Consider the following 22,119-nt stretch of genomic DNA (forward strand, 5'->3'; position numbering starts at 1 on the left):
TTATGGCATTTGATGCTATTTCCGCTACCCCTCTTGCAGAATCCAACGCTGCATAGACCATGTAATCTGTCACTACTGCAATTTGCACCGCCTGGTCCGCCAGCTGAGGATTTGAAGCTTGGAGGCCCTGTTGTAATAGATCAGCCCAGGCCATAATGGCCTTGGCTGCCCAAACTGAAGCAAATGCAGGAGCTAAAGAGGCACCTGCCGCCTCGAAGATTGAACGAGCCATGCGTTCTACCTGTCTGTCTGCTGCGTCCTTGAGGGTTGAGCTGTCAGGCAGCGAGAGAAGCGTTTGTGCTGTCAGCCTAGAGACTGGAGGATCCACTTTAGGCGGATCTGTCCAATCCTTAGTGTCCTTCTGTGGGAAGGGGTACTTTGCTTTCAAGTATTTGCGATTGGCGTTTTCTCAGGCTGCGAAAAATGCTTAGAAAGTATTTTTTTTTTTTTTTTTTGAAATTCCGGGTGATCAAGAAAGACCTCAGATGGTTTCTGAACACTTTCAAAGGAAATCTTGTGTTCTGGTACTTCAGGGGTTGGATCAGAAAAGTCTAGCACCCAAAGGATGGAAGAGATTATATCCTCAACTAGCGCAGCATTGTTAGGGGGACAAGGGAGCAGAGCGTTCCTTGTTTCGTTATCTGAGTTGGAGTCACATATGCCCTCTGAGTCTTGTGTGGTCTGGGATCGTTGTGGAGATCCACATTGTCTCTCTGTATCAGGGGACGGTCTCGGTGACCTGTAGCCACTGTCTCTCCCTGGAGGGGGACGACCTAGTGCTATGTGAGGACGCAGATGAACGCGACCTGTGGGTCCGCTTACGTCTCGAACTGTCGTAAGCGGCCTGTTCCTGATACCGGACGTCCCTTTGCTGGGTAACGTTCATAGTCGAGACATGACCCTGCAGAGCCTGCAGTAGTGAGGAGGTCAGGTTATCTATAGACTTTGTTATAGACTGCGACATCTGAGTCGCCCATTCTGGCGCAGCAGCGGCCGCAGAAGCGTTGCTGTTCTTTGGGTACAGTCCCAGCAGTGCGGGTACGTGCTGCCGCTGGGGAGAGTGGCCTTGCAGGCTGTGCAGACTGCGCAAAAGCAGTCTTGCCTGGTCCTTTTTTGAGCCCGACATAGTAACTATTCGTAGAGGCCCTACAGGTGTATCTACGCAGAGGAAAGGAGGGGTAGGGGAGCGTTATAGGTTACAGGAACTCACAGCTGAGTACAAAGGACCCAGCTGTGATCTTACCCCACCAGAGCTCCCCCTAGGTCCAGCGCTGGTAAATCCTCTTGTGCCCCCCAGAGACTGCTGTGCTGCCTTCAGTTTCTTCAGGTGCAGCGAGATGGCCACCGGATTCTGAGGTGGAGGGGGAAGGGGGCGGAGAGCTGAAAAGGGCGCGTGGAGCTATGTAAAAGCGCGCCCTTCCTGTCTCGATCCGCCCCTTCTATGACACTGTAGTGTCATTTTTCGTCATCCGGGGGCGGGCCGGGAGGCGGGAATAAGGCGGCGACTTCGGCTAGGCCGAAGCCGCGGCCTAAATTTGATAGCTCATGCCCAGAAGGGCTCCAGGACAGCGCGGTTGTCCGGGGGAGGGTCGGATTCCAACCAGACCCCCCCGGATTGAACGGTAGGCTAGCGGTGGTGACATGAGCGCCACCTGGGCCCTGTGGGGGGTCCCTTTGAGGCGCTATGCAGCTGGTGCTGCCGCAGAGACAGGGGTGCCGGGAGCCCTGTCTCTGACAAGTGCCATGCCTGCCTGCACCTCCCCCGGTCCAAACAGGAGCCCGCAGCTGGGCTCCCTGGACATGTAAGTGGCCGAATGGTGCCTGGTACAGGCCCTACCTGCGGTGTCTCGACCTAATGCCCCCAGAGGGGGATTAGGGAGGGTGCTACTGTCACCGTCAGGGGGCTTCGTCCTACCCTCGACCTCAACCCAGGGCCCAAGGAAACTGGGGAAGGAGGGGGGGTTCTCGACTTCGAACCAGTACCCGAGGGACTGGGGAAAGAGCGACATGGGGAAGAGCCATCTCGACCTCAACCGGGTACCCCTTAATAGGGGACCGAGGAGGGAGCCATGCCGGGGGTCTCACTGGAGACCCGCTTTTCTTCATCTGTAATCCGTTGAAAAAAAATTAAGGAAAAAAACGGAAGAGAGAAAAAAATCTTAGGTGTGCCTCCTTGCGACACTAAGCAAAAACTGGAGAAGGCTGACGCCGTCCAGGGGTGTATACTGCAGAGGAGGAGCCAAAGTTAATCTTTTTCAGATTATGCATAGTGTCGCCTCCTAGTGGACAGCAGCATAACACCCACGGTTCTGTGTCCCCCAATAAGGCGACAGAGTAATATCTTCCACAGCTTCTGTTAAACCCATCTGGAGCTAAAAAGCTCAATACACCCCTAGATCACATTTATGGAGGGCTGTAGAGTTGTTCGTCTCAGACACTTAATGTGCAAGAATAATAAAATGGATTAAGATTGAATATCGGTTAAAAAATTTTTTTTAAAAGTCACCTTCACTTTGGTTTAATTACTGTAAAAAAAAAAAAAAAAAGTTTCTCTCCCTCTCTAAAAGTTGTATTTGATACGATGAGAGGTGACGTTTGTGAGATTTGTAATATATTGAGGCCTCTGGAGAAAGAAAACAAAAAGGGATATGAAAAAATGAGTGCCAACACAAAGCAGATGTGCGGTATGCTGCGACTGTTTTCGGTGAGTTGTCTTTGAATTTCAAACTCTGAAATGACATTTTTTTTTAAAAATGTTGTAATTTTTCCCCCCCCCCAGTAAATAAACGAGGAATTATCATCCAAAATGTATCAGTAATCCAGTAAAATGTGAGATGAAAACGCAAATATTCGAGTCACCTGAATGAGAAAAAGCATTAAAAAGCGACTAAAAGATAGTCATGTGGGAAAGCCAGATTTCACAGGTCACAATTGGCTGTCGAAGTAAAGGGTTAAATGATGGAAAGTATGAAGAATAAATCCACTTAGACACCTTAATAGTTATGAATAGTATTAGGTAATGTATGTAATAGAAGCTGCTTGGTCTTATGCTCCCATGATGCTTTTAAAGAGCAAAATCCCAATTTCCACTCAGTCTAGCTAGGGCAGGTCCCTCAGGAATTGCCAATCTAATATGTCATGTATATTGAAGGAGACCTGGGCTGAACATTGTGAATTCACATTTCATTGCAGGTCGTCAAGATTAAAGAGGTTGTCCACTACTTTACCATTGATGACCTTTTCAGATCAATAGCAGGCGGATGTGCAGTACCCTGCCGCAGCCACTATCCTAAACCGGAGCAGCTCCGCAATTGAGCAGTTCCAGCGGCCGCCAACAAAAACAGCTGATCGGCAAGGGTGCCTGTAATTTGGCAGATCACAGTTATATGTTCCCTTGGCTTTGTAACAGCCTAAGTAATCTTGTTTTTTAGCTTTAGGTCTGTGATAGAGAGTTGAAATCTGATTCGTTATGAGTAGTGATGAGCAAATAGCATTGTTGCTCGGATGTCCCCGAGCATGCTCGGGTGATCTCCGAGTATTTTGGTGTGCTCGGAGATTTAGTTTTTGTCGTCTCATCTGCATGATTTGCGACTTGTAGACAGGCTGAATACATGTGGGAATTCCCTAACAAACAGGCATTCCACACATGTATTCAGCCTGTCTAGCAGTCGCAAATCATGCAGCTGAGACTACGAAATCTAAATCTCCGAGCACACCAAAATACTCGGGAGGTCACCGGAGCATGCTCGGGAAAACCGAAAAAAAATCATCACTAGTTATGAGGTCCAGGGTCCCTATGATATGGAGTTTCCAATAAGAAGCTGACAGTTTTATTTGTATGTCTTGCAGAATTACCTTTTCTTAAACTCATTAAATGATAAAGCGATGGTAAAATTGAGCAAAAACATCTGCATGATCTTGTTCTACCAGCCATGTCGGTAACTCCACGGCAGTCAGACAGGACCACACAAACTTCCTACTATTTGCTGTATCCTTGGTGCTTTTGATAATTAGTAAGCCTTGTGATGTCATGGCACGATACATGTCATAACATGGCCTACTATTCACAAGATGCACCAAGGATGCAGCAGATAGTAAGACATTCGCAATGCTCTGGCTGCCATGGAGTACTTAGGAGATTGCTGAACCAAGACCTTGTGAATCATTTTGCTCAACTCTAGTGATGGTACATAATAAAGTTGCAGAGCCAAACAAAGCCACGTGTCATAATCCTTCTTACTGTTCATAGGTGCGAATAAGATTTTAAAGGGGTTGTCCCATGAAGAATCAATGGAGCCAAAATTAGAGAGCCGTTCATAGAGGAAAATGTTTGGCTGTCCACAACTCTGGCAAAATCCAATAGGAATAACCATTGCTATTCTCTCATGGTCTATCCACAGACTAGGCTTTTTATTTACTGAGATTTACATTGTAATTTTTGTGATCAATCACAAACTAAATAAGCAGAAATGTCAGGCCATGTTCCCATGTCCATTTTTTGCTGCTGCATTTTTTTCTGCAGGTACTAATACTAAAATAACCAATATGCTTAGATTATTCGGCTTTTGCAGGAAAACAAATCACTACAAAATGCACAGTTCAATGGCGTCTTGAAACACAGTGGCAAAAAATGCAGCATTTACACTGTGGGAACATGGTTTCAAAGTGCAAAGCTTACACCACTTTTTGTATGCGGCGTGTTCACACTAAACAATGTCTGCAAGTTTCACACATCAGACATTCACCGAGTACTGAGCACCATATGTCCAGACTTCCACGACCTCTATGGAAGCTATGAAGGCGTTGAGTTTGAGTCAGGAGACCATTAACTGGGCCGGACATGGCGGTCCATACTTAGACTGTTCACTTTGGATTTGTGAAATTGGCTTTATGATGACTGCAAACCTGTAGTAACATTGAACTCACAAAACCCAGTGATAAACTGCAAGAACTGAAGGTAAAACCATGTCCGTTTATTTCATGTGCATCAAATAAAACAGACTGATAAATTCAGTCTAACAAGAGCAGTCTCCAGTTCTAAGGTCTCTTCCATAGTAAATTAATTCTTAAAAAAAAAAAAGGAAAATGTACCAGCAATTCTTTTATTAGGGAGCAGTTCTGTTTAAAGTTTATTGAAAAATGCAGTTGTCTGTAGAAATCAAAAAAATGAGAATGAAGGTATGGCCAAAACCTATCAAATTGTGAAAATTTGCAGTTTTTAAATAGTTATAGCAATAAGAATGACCAATATATATTCTTTGTTACAACGCCCTCAATCTATCAGTAAAAAAACAAAAAAAAAAAAGAAAAGGAATTCATTCAGTAAACATTCTTTCGTAAGGAATATTTCCCTTATTTCAGTGATTTCACCATTTTCTTTTTAACATTTGCTAAACATACCAATCAGTGGTTCTCACAATTGAAAAAATAAAAGCACAAAAAAAAGTTTACACTCTTTTACAGGTAAAAGATCATCTTGAATCCATCTGAATAACCTTAAGGGCATAGAATAGTTTTAGCTTCATTAACTATTACAATAATTAGCTTCTTACATACAAATATGGACATATTTGGCTGTGCTTCAAAGCCTGTGTGTGTAAAGTCCATGCCAATGCAGCTCAGAATTTGAAGTCACCAGGGTTGTCTTTACTGCTGCTGGGCTTGACCTGTTCGTGCAATGAAGCCTCCTCGCAGCTTGCTGTGGCAAGGCATTTTTCTGTAGACTCATCAGCGTCTGGGTCCAAGCCTTCGGGGCACTGGAGCTTTAAGAGCTCTTCTCGGAGCTGAGCCGTATGTCGCTGCACACAAAGCAGAAGGAAAAGTATGGTCAGCATGTCATTGTAATAAATTGTTCTCCCCAGAGCCACAAAGCATGGTGCTGCATGGAAGGCGCTGTGTACGCAAAACGTACTCCGAGGAGCCCCAGGGACCTCCCCGCATCAACAGGTGAAAGGAGGTGCTGATCATGCAAGAGGGAATTCCGAGAATGACTTACACAAGTCATAGACGTAAATTTGCTTGAACAACTAGGTCTCAATAGTCCGATCAAACACCTTACCTTTAATGCCGCGGCATGGTGTGACATCGTCCTGCCGACACGCTTGTCACTGCTGAATTGCTGAATGTCTACTATCCAGTCCTCACACTGCGCCATGATCTCTGCTCGCTTCAAGTAAAAGTGTTTATGAATCACCTACAATGGTCAAGAAAATATCATTAGTTCCATAGGATCCAGACTCAATCCAACATTTCCAGTGAAATACACAGCTAGAATGGTTATTGTCAGTTATAAGCCAAAATCCAGGCATCCATAAGTGATCCTATAGAAATAGGTTGTCTGGGGGAGTAAGGCTATGTGCACACGATGCGGATTTGTGGCATTTCCGGAGCATTTTTTTCCGCGCGTTAATGCACCAAAAACGCAAAGGATTACTAAAGTAAGGTTAATCAATGACAATCCTGAAGTGTTGGGCACATGATGCGGAAATTTCCATCCTTATACGCAGCATGTCAATTCTTTTAGCGGATCTGCAGTGTTTTTCACCCACTGAGTCACTCAAAATTGCAGTAAAAACGCAGGTGTAAAAAGGTTTGCGGATTTGGTGCAGATTACCTGCGGATTTGGTGCCAAAAACACAGCAGGTTTGTCAAAGCAAATGATGTCAGAAGGATGAAGAGTGTGTGAGCGGAGAACACAACAATGGACGTTGGACAAGGAAATGACCACTTTTTATTCCACTGCATTTTCTGCCAAGAGATGCAGAAACCGCATAGAAATTTCCGCATGCAAACCTGCAACCTGAGCAGATAACCTAAAGGAGTTTTATAAAATACTCAGTGGTCAAAAACGTATATAACAAGAAACGACTGACATCAACAATCCCCCATCACTTGTGGTCCAACATTGCCTAGTCCACTGCCTAAAAGGAATCTGTCAGCAGGTATTTGGTACCACATCTGAGAGCAGTGTAATGTAGGTGAAAAGACCCTGAATCCAAAGATGTATCACTTAGATTACCAAGTGCTGAGCTTTTATATTTAGAATGAATCAAAGCTGATAAAGCTACCCCCCCACTACAGGCTCTGCATGCACAAAGTCCATAGACAGTGAGCTGCTTACCACAGGGGGAGGGGCCATAACTGGACTTGTGTAGTCCGGCAATGTTAATCTCTTGGTGATAAATCCTTCAGTTAGTGAACTACAGCACGCACTTTAACAAGTGACACATCTGAATTTTGTGCTTCAGCCTCTATCTCCTGCTGTTTTAAGATTAAATGCAACCTGCCGACAGGCTTCCTTTAAGTGATGACGTGACATGTGATGGATATGTTACCGCTGCAGCCAATTAATCCCTGTAGCCACTGAATCGCTGCAGAGGGAAGCAAAGATCATCAAGCAGTGTCAAAACTGGGATTGGTGAGGGAAGTATTACTTTTATAATTTATTTTTAAACCCTTTTGGAAACCATGTTTACTGCCTATACAAGCCCATTAAACTCATGACTGCATAGACTACAGAAGACACAAAACTGTGGTAGATTCAATCCTTGATATTACCATATAAGATGAAGAACAAGCAAAAAATTGGTATATGTGGAAATTGTGAACAAGGTATACAGCGCATATAATGAATCCACAACAAAATTGGTCTGTTATGGCAAGAGAAACTGGACAGTCGGTGAAAAACATGGATGAAAAAAAGAAAAGTAAAAACTGATCATGAAAGCCCTGATATATGAAAGTGTGTGAAACAGTCTTTATTAACGATGAGGTGATGACAAAAAATTACAAGGAGTGCCCATATAAAAACAAGGAAACAATCACTGACCTCAGGGAGACCAGTCGAAGAAAACACTGCGGCAGCCGGCAAAGGCGCTCAATCAGTGAAATCCTAAGTGAAATGCTCCCTGGGAAATACAAATATGCAAATAAAGTCCGTGGAGCCCAAACACGGGACTAGCCAGATCTTCCTCCAGGGAAGGACCCAGCCAAGGAGTGGCTCCTTTCGGAAACCACCATATTAAGTGGCCCTTTAAGTCAATATCCAGCTCTTTAAGAGTTTACAGATATGACAAGGGAAATACCAAGGCCAGGTATCCATCCACAGACAGCTGTTTCGGGGTGTTGCCCCTCATCAGTGTGGAGTAGGCTTCTGGCTAGGTGGGAGCAATGCCTAGTAGACCCGTCCCATCTTTGAGACTCTTAAATGAGGCTCCATGGACTTTATTTGCATATAAAAACAAGGGGCACACACCTCGGACAATAAAAAATAAATATCTTGAGGGAACCAAACAATCATATGAAGAGATGATGCCAGTGCACATACGCCACTATATACCGTATTGCATGGTTAAAATCCTGTGTCCCAATGTAAAAGTTGTTACAGTATAAGGGCCATAACCCTGCATCAGTACCTTGTGCAAAATAAAATGCACCGGTGCGAGCAATGCTCAATATATTGATGGTAGAAGACTCCCTCTCCAGAGTGGTGTCCATCGTGACTGACGCGTGTTTCGGCTATCGCCTCTACTCCTGATTATATTTAGCATTTCTTATTAACATTTAATTGTGCATAAGGCACTGATGCATGTTTATGGTTCTTATACTATGACATACCTTTACATTTGGACACAGGATAGTACTCATGCCATACTGTATATAGTGGCATACACTCACTAGCGTTATATCTACATACAGTCATATGTAAAAGTTTGGGCACCCCTATTAATGTTAACCTTTTTTCTTTATAACAATTTTGGTTTTTGCAACAGCTATTTCAGTTTCATATATCTAATAACTGATGGACTCAGTTATATTTCTGGATTCAAATGAGGTTTATTGTACTAACAGAAAATGTGCAATCTGCATTTAAACAAAATTTGACCGGTGCAAAAGTATGGGCACCCTTATCATTTTCTTGATTTGAACACTCCTAACTACTTTTTACTGACTTCCTGAAGCACTAAATTGGTTTTGTAACCTCATTGAGCTTTGAACTTCATAGCCAGGTGTATCAAATCATGAGAAAAGGTATTTAAGGTGGCCACTTGCAAGTAGTTCTCCTATTTGATTCTCCTATGAAGAGTGGCATCATGGGCTCCTCAAAACAACTCTCAAATGATCTGAAAACAAAGATTATTCAGCATAGCTTTTCAGGGGAAGGATAGAAAAAGTTGTCTCAGAGATTTAACCTGTCAGTTTCCACTGTGAGGAACATAGTAAGGAAATGGAAGAACACAGGTACAGTTCTTGTTAAGCCCAGAAGTGGCAGGCCAAGAAAAATATCAGAAAGGCAGAGAAGAATGGTGAGAACAGTCAAGGACAATCCACAGACCACCTCCAAAGACCTGCAGCCTCATCTTGCTGCAGATGGTGTCACTGTGCATCGGTCAACAATACAGCGCACTTTGCACAAGGAGAAGCTGTATGGGAGAGTGATGCGAGAGAAGCCGTTTCTGCAAGCACGCCACAAACAGAGTCGCCTGAGGTATGCAAAAGCACATTTGGACAAGCCAGTTACATTTTGGAAGAAGGTCCTGTGGACTGATGAAACAAAGATTGAGTTGTTTGGTCATACAAAAAGGCGTTATGCATGCGCTGTATTGTTGACCGATGCACAGTGACACCATCTGCAGCAAGATGATGCTGCAGGTCTTTGGAGGTGGTCTGTAGATTGTCCTTGACTGTTCTCACCATTCTTCTTCTCTGCCTTTCTGATATTTTTCTTGGCCTGCCACTTCTAGGCTTAACAAGAACTGTACCTGTGTTCTTCCATTTCCTTACTATGTTCCTCACAGTGGAAACTGACAGGTTAAATCTCTGAGACAACTTTTTGTATCCTTCCCCTGAAAAGCTATGTTGAATAATCTTTGTTTTCAGATCATTTGAGAGTTGTTTTGAGGAGCCCATGATGCCACTATTCATAGGAGAATCAAATAGGAGAACTACTTGCAAGTGGCCACTTTAAAAACCTTTTCTCATGATTTGATACACCTGGCTATGAAGTTCAAAGCTCAATGAGGTTACAAAACCAATTTAGTTCTTCAGGAAGTCAGCAAAAAGTAGTTAGGAGTGTTCAAATCAAGAAAATGATAAGGGTGCCCATACTTTTGCACCGGTCAAATTTTGTTTAAATGCAGATTGCACATTTTCTGTTAGCACAATAAACCTCATTTGAATCCAGAAATATAACTGAGTCCATCAGTTATTAGATATATGAAACTGAAATACCTGTTGCAAAAACCAAAATTGTTATAAAGAAAAAAGGTTAACATTAATAGGGGTGCCCAAACTTTTACATATGACTGTATGATTATTTTGACATATTTGGGCTTTCATGGTTATTTCCTTTTTTTCATCGATATTACATGTGTTGATCGCGGTTATCATTTGCTGGGTAGACTTGCAGGACCAAGCCCAATTTTATTACCCGTTCCCCACAAATGACAGTTCTGTGCACTCCTATGAGTGGGGCTAATGCTCCTCGAGTCATATGTAGAAAAACCTTCCTAGTTTAAGCCATAGAGAAACTTCATATCAACATTCATTTCCTCTTTTAAGAGCAGACAATAAAATGTGCCTAGTCTGAGCAGTCGGCAGCCACAACCTTAGTACCTCGTTTTGCCATCAGAGAACCAATTAAAGCAGTGGGATACTTGTTTACGGAAAGAAAGGATTCTCACATCTTCACCCTTGACATAAAACTGACGGTTCAAAATGAAAGCAATCACACAAATGCGGCTATAATTAACGGCAAGCAGCTTCATTTTATGAGGTGGGATAAAGGGCGAGGTCCAAATGAAAAGTCTATTCCAGTGGAAGGAGTCTCTGGCAGGAAGGATGAGGACTGTGCCACAAGAACCATCCCATTAGACTGGAACATTGAAAAACACGGCAACCTCTGCTCCGATACACAACCGGAACATGACTGGAATATAAAGTCTGAGCTGCATACACAGTAAGCAAGGAGGGAAGACTATCTGCCACACTGTTTCCAATGGCAGAAGAGATCTCACAAAAAGTTAGCTATTTCACCTTACAACTAGATAAAAGTTATTTTACTCCCTTTCAGGAGAATATGGTAATCACACCTTCACTTGTAAAGGGAATCTGTCACTAGGTTTTCGCTACCACATCTAAGCAGCATGATGTACAGACAGACGTTCATTCCCACAATATGTCACTTACTGGACTGCTTGCTGCAGGTTTAATAAAATTCAAGTTTTGCCTCCTGCAGATCTAGCAGTTCTCGGAATGCTGAGCTTTGTACGCCCACACCACTGATTAACAGCTTTCTGTGTACACTGTGCATAGGCAGAAAGCTGCCAATCAGTGGTGTGTGCGGGGTCATACAGAGCTCAGGAATATGCAGGGTTACAGGGCAGAAAGTTTACTATTCCTCTAGTGATAAACTCGCTCTTTTTATCCCCAAGGGATTATCAATATTTCACTAATTTTCCAAGGTAAGTGACAATGCGAAAATCAGGGTCTCTGCCTCTAAATTATACTGATCTAAAATTAGGTGACAAAAACCTGGTGACAGATTCTCTTTAAAAGAAATTATATGGAACTTTTCTGTATCTTTTACTGCCATATTGTTTATTTTTTGTACAATTTATGACGTCTCCAAAGTTCTACAAATCCTTGAAATAAAATGTTCTCCTTGATATAACTCCTTTTTTTAAATACCCAGTTAGGGCTTGTAAAGGTAATGTTAGCCCCCCTACTCTACGAAGGACGAAGAGCCTTGTAAAGAAGGTCTCACTCAGCCTTTACACGGAGAATCCATTGTGTGCAAGAAATTTCCGTTTCCCATGCTTGGGCCGGGCAGGGCTTTTATCAACACTGAGAAGGAGTCTTATTTTTTGTCTATGATTGTAGCTCTAAGACGATGGTCGAGCTTCAATACCACTCAGTCAATGGACAAACATGGTGAGGTTCTTGAAAACCTATTCTCAGAAATCCTTTTATGTTTTCCAATGCTTTCAATACAGATCATTTACTTAAAAAGCCCAATTCCAGAGATGTGTCACTTACTGGGTGTGTGTCAAAAAAAAATCAGGGTCAGCAGTAGATCAATAAAAGGACAAGGGGTCTCGTGTCATGTAGTCCTGCTGCTCTATGCAACTCCACCCACACCACTGATTGGCAGCTTCCTGTGTACACTGTGCATTGACAGAAAAATGCCAATCAGTGGCGTGGGCAGGGTTATACAGAGCTCAGCATTCAGAGAACTGCTAGATCTGCAGCAGAGGAAACTGATTTTATCAGAACTGCGCCAAGTAGTCCAGTAAGTGATATATTGCTGAAATCGCCATTTTTTGGGGTCACATGATCAATCTGTACTCTCAAGAACTGCAACAAAAAGTTAGCTATTTCAGGTTCAAAGTAATTTCACTGTTAATACAGAATTTTCAAGATTACAGCCAACTATAAGTAAAAGGATAAATCAGCAGAAGAACAAGATTTATTTGGGTGGTAGGGGATTAGCAAGTAAAGGCTGAAGCATAATATGAGGAAGAACTAACAATTTGGGTAAATTGCACAGCTGATATTTCCGCATTCATGGCACGTTACACTTGCCCACGCACATTAAACGATGGCTGGCCAAAACTGCGGTTTTCAATGGGACCAGATGACTAGAGTATGAGGGCGTCCTGATCTCCAACAACAGATGTCAGCAGAGAGAAGGATTCGGAATACTGCATTTCACCACTAAATATTTGCTGCTGCCAGCGGTGTTAGCTACAGATTATTTTCCGCTCTCTATTCACAACACGTTCACCTGGCCAGAGCGTGCATGTATACAGAGAAAAAGGGTTCAGAGGAATATCTGTAGGCCATGCAAGCAGGCGGCCATTTACAGAGTATGGCCACCTTAATTGAATTATGTAAGGTAGGAAATTTCTGGAGTCCTATCAGTTTGCAACTTTTTGATGTGCCCTCCTTAGGAGTACACTGGAGGTCATTTCTAGCCTCTACAAAGGACTCAATACTGCTTCAAGAGCGCCTTGTCACTGATCTGACGGACCTGTTAATATCAGAGAAAAAAAAAACCTAGCCATGTTCTCTCCTTGGCGGTGTGTACTAATAAAACAGAAATGCATGTCTGATCGTAATGCTGAGTGGTGACCCTTATAATTATTCTGGACATAAATCAGAGGAGAGTCTACTTATTTTTGGATCCCTGGAATAAATGTGTGCCCTTTTCAAAGTCAGACCTGACAAGAGAAGTAAAATAGAAGGGTTATGTGATTGCGGGAAACAGGACGAAGGGAATGAGTAACTATCTGTGAGCTCAGCCTCATCTCGTCTGTGGAGAAGACATTAGACTGCTGGATTCTGAGGGAGGAAACCATTTACAGGTCATCATGGCCTAAATGGAGTGTTGCATCAGTATTGTGCACCAATGCGATGTGTGCATACCCTTGAGATGTACTGGCAGGAACGTCCCAGCTACACAGCAAGAGAACAATCCTATATCAGCGGCTGCAATAGAGATCACACCAGAAATGTACGTCTTATGTCCTCGAGATACACGTGCCGTGATGTGGTAGGGCTGTGCACATCGAGATCACATGCAGCAGTTTCGAGATGAATTTCCCTTGGGAATAGGAATCCAATTTTCCTCTTAGGAGCAAGGACACAAAAACACAATAGGACCAAATTCAGAAAAAGCCAATTTAGTAATGTGCTTGACAGTGAGGGGTAATACCCTAAACATACACGGAGCACAAACAGGCACTATATAGAGGTATGGAGGAGCTGGAGCCACTCTTGATATACCGTATTTCTCTATATAAACACATTGCTTTATAAAGATTTTTATGGACTACAAACCTTCTTGCCTTGGTTCCACAAACCAGACAAGATGTCCATCATTTTCCTGTTCTCCAACAATTAATCTTACCCATTTCGGACCCAAACATGTTAATCAAAATGGATGTTGCCAAGCTTGCAAGTTGTGCCCTCATGTATAGGATAGGTGATAACTTATAATATTGGTACAAACCCTTAAAAGACCAATGTGTTGCCCTAGACGCTAAGCTGCTCAGTTACTGATGGACAGGATTTACATTGTTTTCTGCGGATACAGTGTAATCGCTGTACAGTTGTCTAATTGCATTTGTAGATGGAAGGGCAAGGTTATGGCACCTAGATAGGACTGTATGATCGCTCCTGAATACAAACACTTCTCTAAGATCGCTGTAGAATACTCCGATCATCCGCACCTACTGTCAACTATTTTTAGCGGCAGCAGGTGTCAGATGATGGGGCAACAGTCCCAAAAGCCCCCACCTGCTGTCATGTATCAGACTTTAATATAACTCATCATTCTCCTCTGCTCTCGCCGATCGCCGGCAGAGCAGGGGAGAATGGTGACAGCCGACTTTAGCACCTGCCGCCGGGGAACAACGCTTACTGTAGCGCTGCCGATGCATGTCACACGGAGGACATCAATGTGTGTTCTCTGTGTGCACGCCGTTTTGTCGTCCATGCTGACAGCAAAAATCGGGCATGTCAGCGCGTTTTGTTCACGGACACACGGTCAGTGAAAACATGCTGACATCTGCATAGACCCATTCATTTGAATGGGTTTACGTGAGTACGTGTCTCCGGTACGTGTGAAAACTGTCACCACACGTACCGGAGACACGGACGTGTGAAAAAGGCCTAAGTCTGCAGTTCTTCATCCGTGCCTAATTCATGTAGACTTTAATGGCCGAGTTATCTGCTACACAGATGAGAATAGGACCTGAGCCGAGTCTTACAGACTGGACACTCGGATCCGTTTATATAACAGATGTGTGTAGAGATCAATGACGCTCTACGGATCAGTGCGCAAAAGGTGTGTGAATGTAGCCCTTACATTTGGGAAAATATAAATTCAGGCAGCTTGATCAGCTGAGAGTACGAGGTCTGTTGTGAGTTCATTTTCCCCTCCGTCACTGAGGCCTGGTGAACTCCCTATTCTAGTGAAGGAAGGTAGTGAGCCTGATTATCAGGCACCTGGGACTAATGAAGACGATCGGCTGAGTGGAGTCACTGACTGGATTTAAGGCAGCCTACGCCCTTTCTGCCCTGCGGGTGATTTCTCTGTGGACTCTTGGACACCAGTCTGATTCCTGCTCTCCTAAAGCTAAGTTTTCTGTTTTGCCTTTTTGCATTTAAGATTTGTTTTTGTTTTTCTTGCTTTTTGGATTCTGCCACTCCCTGCTGGAGTGTGCAGTGTTCCGTTAGCTCTGTCTTCAGAAAGTACCTGAGTGCTGATTTAGTTTTTGAAGCTTAGTTGCTTCAAGGCCATTTTTTATATCAGCTTGTTGGCTTTTGTCTCTGATCGGGTTTTGGCAGATTGCAGACAGCAGCCTTCCTGTCCGTTCCTATCTAGGTAGCTTTTGGGCCCCGTCTTTGCTCAGTCTGTCTTTCTGTCTGTGTAAGTGTTTTCATCTTGCTTCACCGTCATTATATGTGGGGGGCTGCCTATTGCTTTGGGGTCTGCTCTGGGGCAGTTAGATTTCCCCTTTCCTTCTTTAGGCCTATGTATCTCTCCGGCTGTGATCGAGGGGTCTAGGTCATCGTAGGAACCCCCCCACGGCTACTGCTAGTTGTGTTGATAGGTTCAGGGGTCTGCAATCTGATAGTTGCCAACTTCTCTGGTTTTCTGGACTTAGCTAGCTTTTCTGTTTTTGCCTCTTACGGTGACTCAATCATAACAGAGGTCTGTACTAGGCTTCATTCAGAAACTTTTTTTTTTGCATACAATAAAAAACAGTTTATCATCACTTTGCTGTATCAGATCTGCAACCATTTTAGTCAGTGTCCCTTATTACCACAGGTGTGGGATCCATTTTTCCAGTATTCAAAACATTTTTAAAAATTCGAACAATCTGTTACACCTTAAACAGTAGAAAACCAAACAACAAGTGTGACACATGGCTGGCATCCATGTGCTATCAGATGTTTTTTTTTTCAATGGACCCACTGACTAGTTATTGACATGCCTTTTGCGCGCACATGAAAAAAAAAAAACATGGGTATGTGAACTGTCTCCATACATGACATTGGGTAAAAGATCTATCCGTGAAAATTGGACATCTGAATGAGGTTTTGCTCAAACACATAGGCTCCCACATGCACATTAGACTAATATAGACCGAACCCGCCAATATCGATGATTTGACAGACAGTCAAATGTTTATCGGGGCCTTACGACTTTCCCAAAAGATGATGTCGGGAAGAGGAAGGGGGGTTTGAAAACAAAAGGATTTGGCATGTCTGATTACTGATCCTTTTGTTCTGTGAGAGTATAATATAAGCTATAAAATAATAAGAGTGTAAGATAATAAGAGTAGAAGATAAGATCTGCCGCCATAGATGTCGGATAGCGGCTCTTTCAGAGAGAACACAGGAGTGCTTGGTAAACCGAGTGCTCCTGACTATGGTTAAGTTAAGGAAAATAGCTGCTGGCTGAAAGATCGTCTGACAACTACTTAAAGGAGAGCTTAAGATTAGCATCTGACAATGGTCTGCAGATAAGTATCTTCGGGCTCATGCAGACATCAGTGCAAATATGTCTGATCACTGACCCGAGCGTGACCGCCTCATAGAAATAAATGGAGCTGGGACGTTCAGGTGGAGAGAGCCGTGGCCACTTTGTGCATTGCAATCTGACACCGAACCCATTTGCATGAGTACTTAGGTGAATGGTTAAGGGGTACACAAACATTTAAATCCTTTGACACTGGAGAAATACTAATCCTTTCTAGCCTTTTCTAAAGGAAGATGATTTGATATCCGGCGCTATCTAAGGATGTAGAAATCTTAACAGTCAACGAGCTGTAACACGATAAAAAGTTAAACCAGAAACTCCATTTGCAGACACGCATTTCAGGCTGTTGCATCCCCTCAGTACAAAGCTGGGATCTGATGTGGCTAGGTGAGAGGCCTCTGGCTTGGACATGCAACGTACCTCTGGGATTTTAAATATGCAAACACCCACTTCAGAAGGATCAAGCTCTCTTGCTTCTGAACAGGCTATTTACATACTTAAAATTCCCAGAGGAGCACTGCATGGCCAATAAGTCTCCTTACGCTGGCTTGGCAGCCTCTGCAAGGAAAAACGTTGCCCCTTAGAAACCTAATCCTTTCTACAGACTGAACATATATGGTTGCATTTTTTCCAGTTTAACCCAAGATGGACTGATAAAGGATCGGATCATATCAACACTCTTCCATTCCAACTACAGAAATAAGTCTTATTTGCCAAGTCTTCTCTTCATTATATTTTATTGGCAATGCTTCAGATGTAATTATGTATCAAGTTCACCCAACTGCTTTGAACTATTTTCTGCTAATTGTTATTCTCGTGATAAGTCACTCCGGCTCTCCATTACAAAGAAATATGCAAGCCATTAATAAGTGCGGCAGAAATCACTTCAATTAACCAACATTTATGTTGGCAGATAATAAACCAGTCCTCATGCTTTTCAGGGTCTTTGACAGGCAACATGCCTGGAGGAAGATGCGATCTTTCTTTGCTGGACACACGAGGTCTAAGATCCCATTTTGTTTTAAAAGCGGGCAGCAATATTTCATCTTTTAATTTCCTTGGTTGAGCCGTTTCTTGGAAGAGGGGCAAGATGTGATCAATTATCCCTCTGGGAAGATATAAACCCGGCATTTCTGACACTCGCGCACCTTTACACACAATTAGACATGTGAAATTGCCCAGGGAAATTTATGGCTAGTGTCAAACTAACTTTGGTTGTGGGCATAATTACTAACATTTACTGTAGGCAGGGTGTATAAATAAAAACACGGACCGGTTATCTTAATTTGAATCGGAAAATAAAAGCATATACAGAGCTGCCGCTCCGCCGAGCCCGTCACATGCAACAAATCTTATGTCCCTACAACATTTACATATACGACACGAACAAAACCAGATTGTGTCCAGGCAGTAAAAGATTCAGATGAGAGGGGTGGGGGTGCATACTTATGTCCTCCGATAAAATAGAAGGCCATTCTAAAATGACATGGGTATCAGACTTCTAGCTAAGAAACCAGATATTAACCCAGGGAAGGGTTTACGGGGTACGGGAGCAGCACAGGAGTTCTGGCATCATTACCTGTGCCTACACGCAACACACAGGGCATAGAAGCATGGCCAAAACCCCAGCACAAATCAGAGTAGGATGTCATGGGCATGAAAAAAATGGCACTTGTTTTAAGGACTGGGAAAACATCTACGCCTAGTATAAGGCTAGAGGATGGACTGATGTGTCATTACCTGTAGCATCTGGAGTGATAATTTCATTTACTGAACTGTTGAGCAAATCGGTTTTTTGTGTTACTTTTTTTGTTTAATTTCACAATCTTTATAAAAAAAAAAAAAAAAAAAAAAAAAAAAAAAGAAAATTGATCTTGCTGTTTTCACACTGGAGCTTTTTTTAAAATGGTTTTTAGACTTCTACATGGTCTTTTCAGGAGGTGCTTTATCAGCAGAGGCAGGGTTACAATGACAGGTAACAGCTTTATTCATAGCTAAGAGGATGCACCATTCAAGAAAGCAAAAGTCACAGCGGACCCTCCCTTCTCAATGATGCTTGTACATGCTCATTAGAATATAATTGTGGGTGTGTACATGTATTTCATAAAACAGGAAGATAGAGTTTTAAAAAAGTGCCAGTGTGAAGTGATAAAATTGCAAGATTCCTATCCTTTATTTTTTACATCGCTTGTGGTATGGTGACAAAATACATTTGATACAAAAATATGATTTAAAGGAGTTGTCTGCATTCAGACATGTTCCTGGTCACAGTTTGGTACAATAAAAAAAAAGTGCTGCCTTCCCCCTCCCTGCTGACTGCGACGCTTACAACATGTCAGCAGAGCGATAATCACACACAATGAGATCAGTAACTCTGAGTGGGGCATTTAGCATACACTAGCAGTGATGGAGATTCAAAAGTTGGTCTGGGGTCAGTAGAGCCTAATTTTATTATATTTTTTTTTTATATAAAACTGTGCCCAGAGACAAACGATAAAGGGAACAACCCCTGTAACCAATAGGAAATTTTCTGATGATACCTTCCCTCTAAAGACGACAGGTCTCATAAATGTGTAATTTTTTACTTGGTGTAAACGCTGCAGTTCTCCTGAATCCAACAATTTTTATTTTGTTCATGTACTTCTATGTTCCTGAAATATGGTTCTGTCGTCCCTGTATGTACATCTAGTGATTTTAAGCAAGTGAGCTCTACTGTTCTTTGGGGGCGTTTTCATAATGCCCAGTTGGGTAAAAAAAAAACCCCAAAAAATAAGCTGATTTATAAACAGGGAAGAAGGGGCCATATCCCAGGAGCAGGGAGATGCAAACACAAAAAATAAGTAATGCCAGATCAAGAGGGGTGTCCACTACTTGGACAACCCCTTCGCATTCCCCATGTTTGGCCCCACTAAAATAAACTCTTATACGCGCCTCCCGTAAAGACACCTTTCCAGCGAGTGTAGGTGTTTTTATTTTATTAGGGCCAAATAAAGGAAATGAGAAGGGGGTTGTCCTAATAGTGGACAACCCGTTTAAGGAGAGCAGTGGCATTTACACCAGGCAAAAAAAATGACATTTATGGCAAGTGACAGGTCTGCTTTAAAATGTGGGTTTCCTCTGAAATAAAAGTTTAAGCAGTAGAAATACACTTTCACTAGCTGGACTTCGCACAGTAGTCTGGGTGCAATGTCGGGAACACTCGATCTCTATCTGTGCCATGACATCACACGAGCCCTGAAGTCAGGAACATTTTGTAAGACAGCGGTTTGGTAGTATAGTCTATAACAGTCATGGCCAAAACTCTCGGCACCCTTGGAATTGTTCCAGAGTGTTTCTCCCAGAAAGTTACTGCAATTACACATTTTGTTATGCACATTTATTTCCTTTGTGTGTACTGCAACAGCAACAACAAAAAAGAAAAAAAAAGGCAAAATTGGACATAATTTCACATAAAAGAATGGGAAGGTAAAATTGTTGGCACCAGCTACTTAATATTTGGTTTCACACCCTTTGTAATAAAAAAGTAATCAATTGCTTCCTTTAACCATCAACCACCTTCTTACACCTCTCAACTGGAATTTTTGACCACTCTTTAGCAAACTGCTCCAGGTCCCTCATATTTGAAGGATGCCTTCTCCCAACAGCAATTTTAAGGTCTCTTCACAGGTGTTCAATGGGATTTAGATCCGGACTCATCGCTCGCCACTTCAGACCTCTCCAGCCCTTTGTTTCTATCCATTTTTAGATGCTTCTTGAAGTATGCTTGGGGTCAATATCCTGCTGGAAAACCCATGATCTAGGACGCAAACCCAGCTTTCTGACACTGAGAACTACATTGTAATCCAACATAGTTTGGCATTCTTCAGATTTTATGTTACCTTGTATATAGTCAAGACACCCAGTGCCAGAGGCAGAAAAATAACCTTTAGGCTATGTGCCCACGTAGCGTTTTAAAACGCACAATGAAAACTGGACTTCTTCCCAGAAATCGCGCGTTTTTTTCCGCCCGATTTCACCGCGATTCTGTTCGCGATTTTGCCGCGATTTTCGCGTGCGATAGTCAAGCATTTTCCAAGCGATTTGAAGCATCGCTTGGAAAGTGATTGACAGGTTGGTCACACTCGTCAAACATAGTGTGACCAGCTTTTTACTATTGAGGCCGCCTATGCGGCATCAATAGTAAAAGATAGAATGTTAAAACTGATAAAAAAAATAAAAAATCGGGGTATATTTACCTTCCGACGTCCCGCGCTGCATTCCCGGGCCTCAGTGTTCCCAGCGATGCCTTGCGAGACCTGTGATGACGTTGGTCTCGCGTTACTATAGCGATCTCGCGAGACCGCTAGAGTCACGCGAGACTACGTCATCACAGGACCTTGCAGCAAGGCATTACTGGGAACGCTGAGGCCAGGGATGGCAGCGCGGGACTTCGGAAGGTAAATATACCCCGATTTTTTATTCTTTTTTTACAAGGCTATGGTACCCAGGGCCTGGAGGACAGTCTCCTCTCCTCCACACCGTGGGTACCAACCGCACATGAGACGCTTAACGTCCCGCATGGTGGGCATAGCCACATGCGGGAAGTAAGCGATTCTCATGCATTCCTATGGGTGCGGAATCGTGGCAATTCTTTGCGATTCCACACAAAAGAATGATCATGCTGTGATTTTTTTCCGCGATGCGATTCCGCCGTGGAAGAAAGCGCAGCATTAGCACAGCATGTGCGGAATGCCATAGGAATGCATGGGGTGCGTCATGTACAAGATTTTTAAACATTTTCGCAGCGCTTTCGCGCCGAAAATCGCGGCAAAAACGCTTAAAAATCGCATCGTGGGCACACAGCCTAAGGCTGAGTTCACACGTAGCGTTTTTTTCGCGTTTCCGCGGCGGTTTTAACCGCGCGATTTTGCCGCGAAAACGCGAAAAATAAGCATCCCATGCATTCCTATGGGATTCCGCAATGCTGTGCTAATGCTGCGGTTTTTACCGCGGCAGAATCGCTTCGCGGTAAAAACCGCAGCATGCTCATTAATTTGCGGAATCGCGGCAATCCCGCACCCATAGGAATGCATTGTTCCGCTTACTTCCCGCATGTGGCTGTGCCCACCATGCGGAAAGTAAGCAGAACAATTGCGGATGGTACCCACGGTCCGGAGGAGAGGAGACTGTCCTCCGGGCTTTGGGTACCATATTCCTGAAAAAAATAAAGAATTTAAAATAAAAAATATTGTTATCCTCACCCTCCAACGTCCCGCGCAGCCTTCCCGCTTCTCTTCATGCTCTCGTTCCCAGTAGTCCTTTGCGAAAATGCTCGCGATGACGTCCGTTCTCGCGGGATCGCGAAGTCTCGTGGTCATTCGCGCGACGTCATCGCGAAACGTCGCGATCCCGCGAGAACTGACGTCATCGCGAGCATTTTCGCAAAGGATTACTGGGAACGGATGCGCGGGACGTCGGAGGGTAAGAATAACACCATTTTTTATTTTTTTTTTTTACATCCTATCTTTTACTACTGATGCTGCATAGGCGGCCTCAGTAGTAAAAAGTTGGTCACACTGTCAAACACTGTG

General features: G+C 43.3%; 1 protein-coding gene across 7 annotated transcripts in view; it reads right to left on the minus strand.

Annotated features, from left to right (window-relative positions):
• Positions 1-4,952: 4,952 nt before the first annotated feature.
• Positions 4,953-22,119, minus strand: part of BIRC6 (baculoviral IAP repeat containing 6) — a 471,996-nt gene continuing 454,829 nt past the window's right edge. For all 7 annotated transcript variants that reach the window (XM_073557613.1, XM_073557615.1, XM_073557616.1 and 4 more), the window contains exons 73-74: positions 6,059-6,193; positions 4,953-5,798 (exon numbers count right to left, since the gene is read on the minus strand). In XM_073557613.1, coding sequence (XP_073413714.1) covers positions 5,619-5,798; positions 6,059-6,193 — 315 coding nt within the window. In that variant the 3' untranslated portion in view covers positions 4,953-5,618. The remainder of the gene's footprint in view (positions 5,799-6,058; positions 6,194-22,119) is intronic.

Source organism: Dendrobates tinctorius, unplaced genomic scaffold, assembly GCF_039654945.1.
Source record: "Dendrobates tinctorius isolate UK_male_01 unplaced genomic scaffold, ASM3965494v1 ptg000250l, whole genome shotgun sequence".
Classification (NCBI taxonomy): domain Eukaryota; kingdom Metazoa; phylum Chordata; class Amphibia; order Anura; family Dendrobatidae; genus Dendrobates; species Dendrobates tinctorius.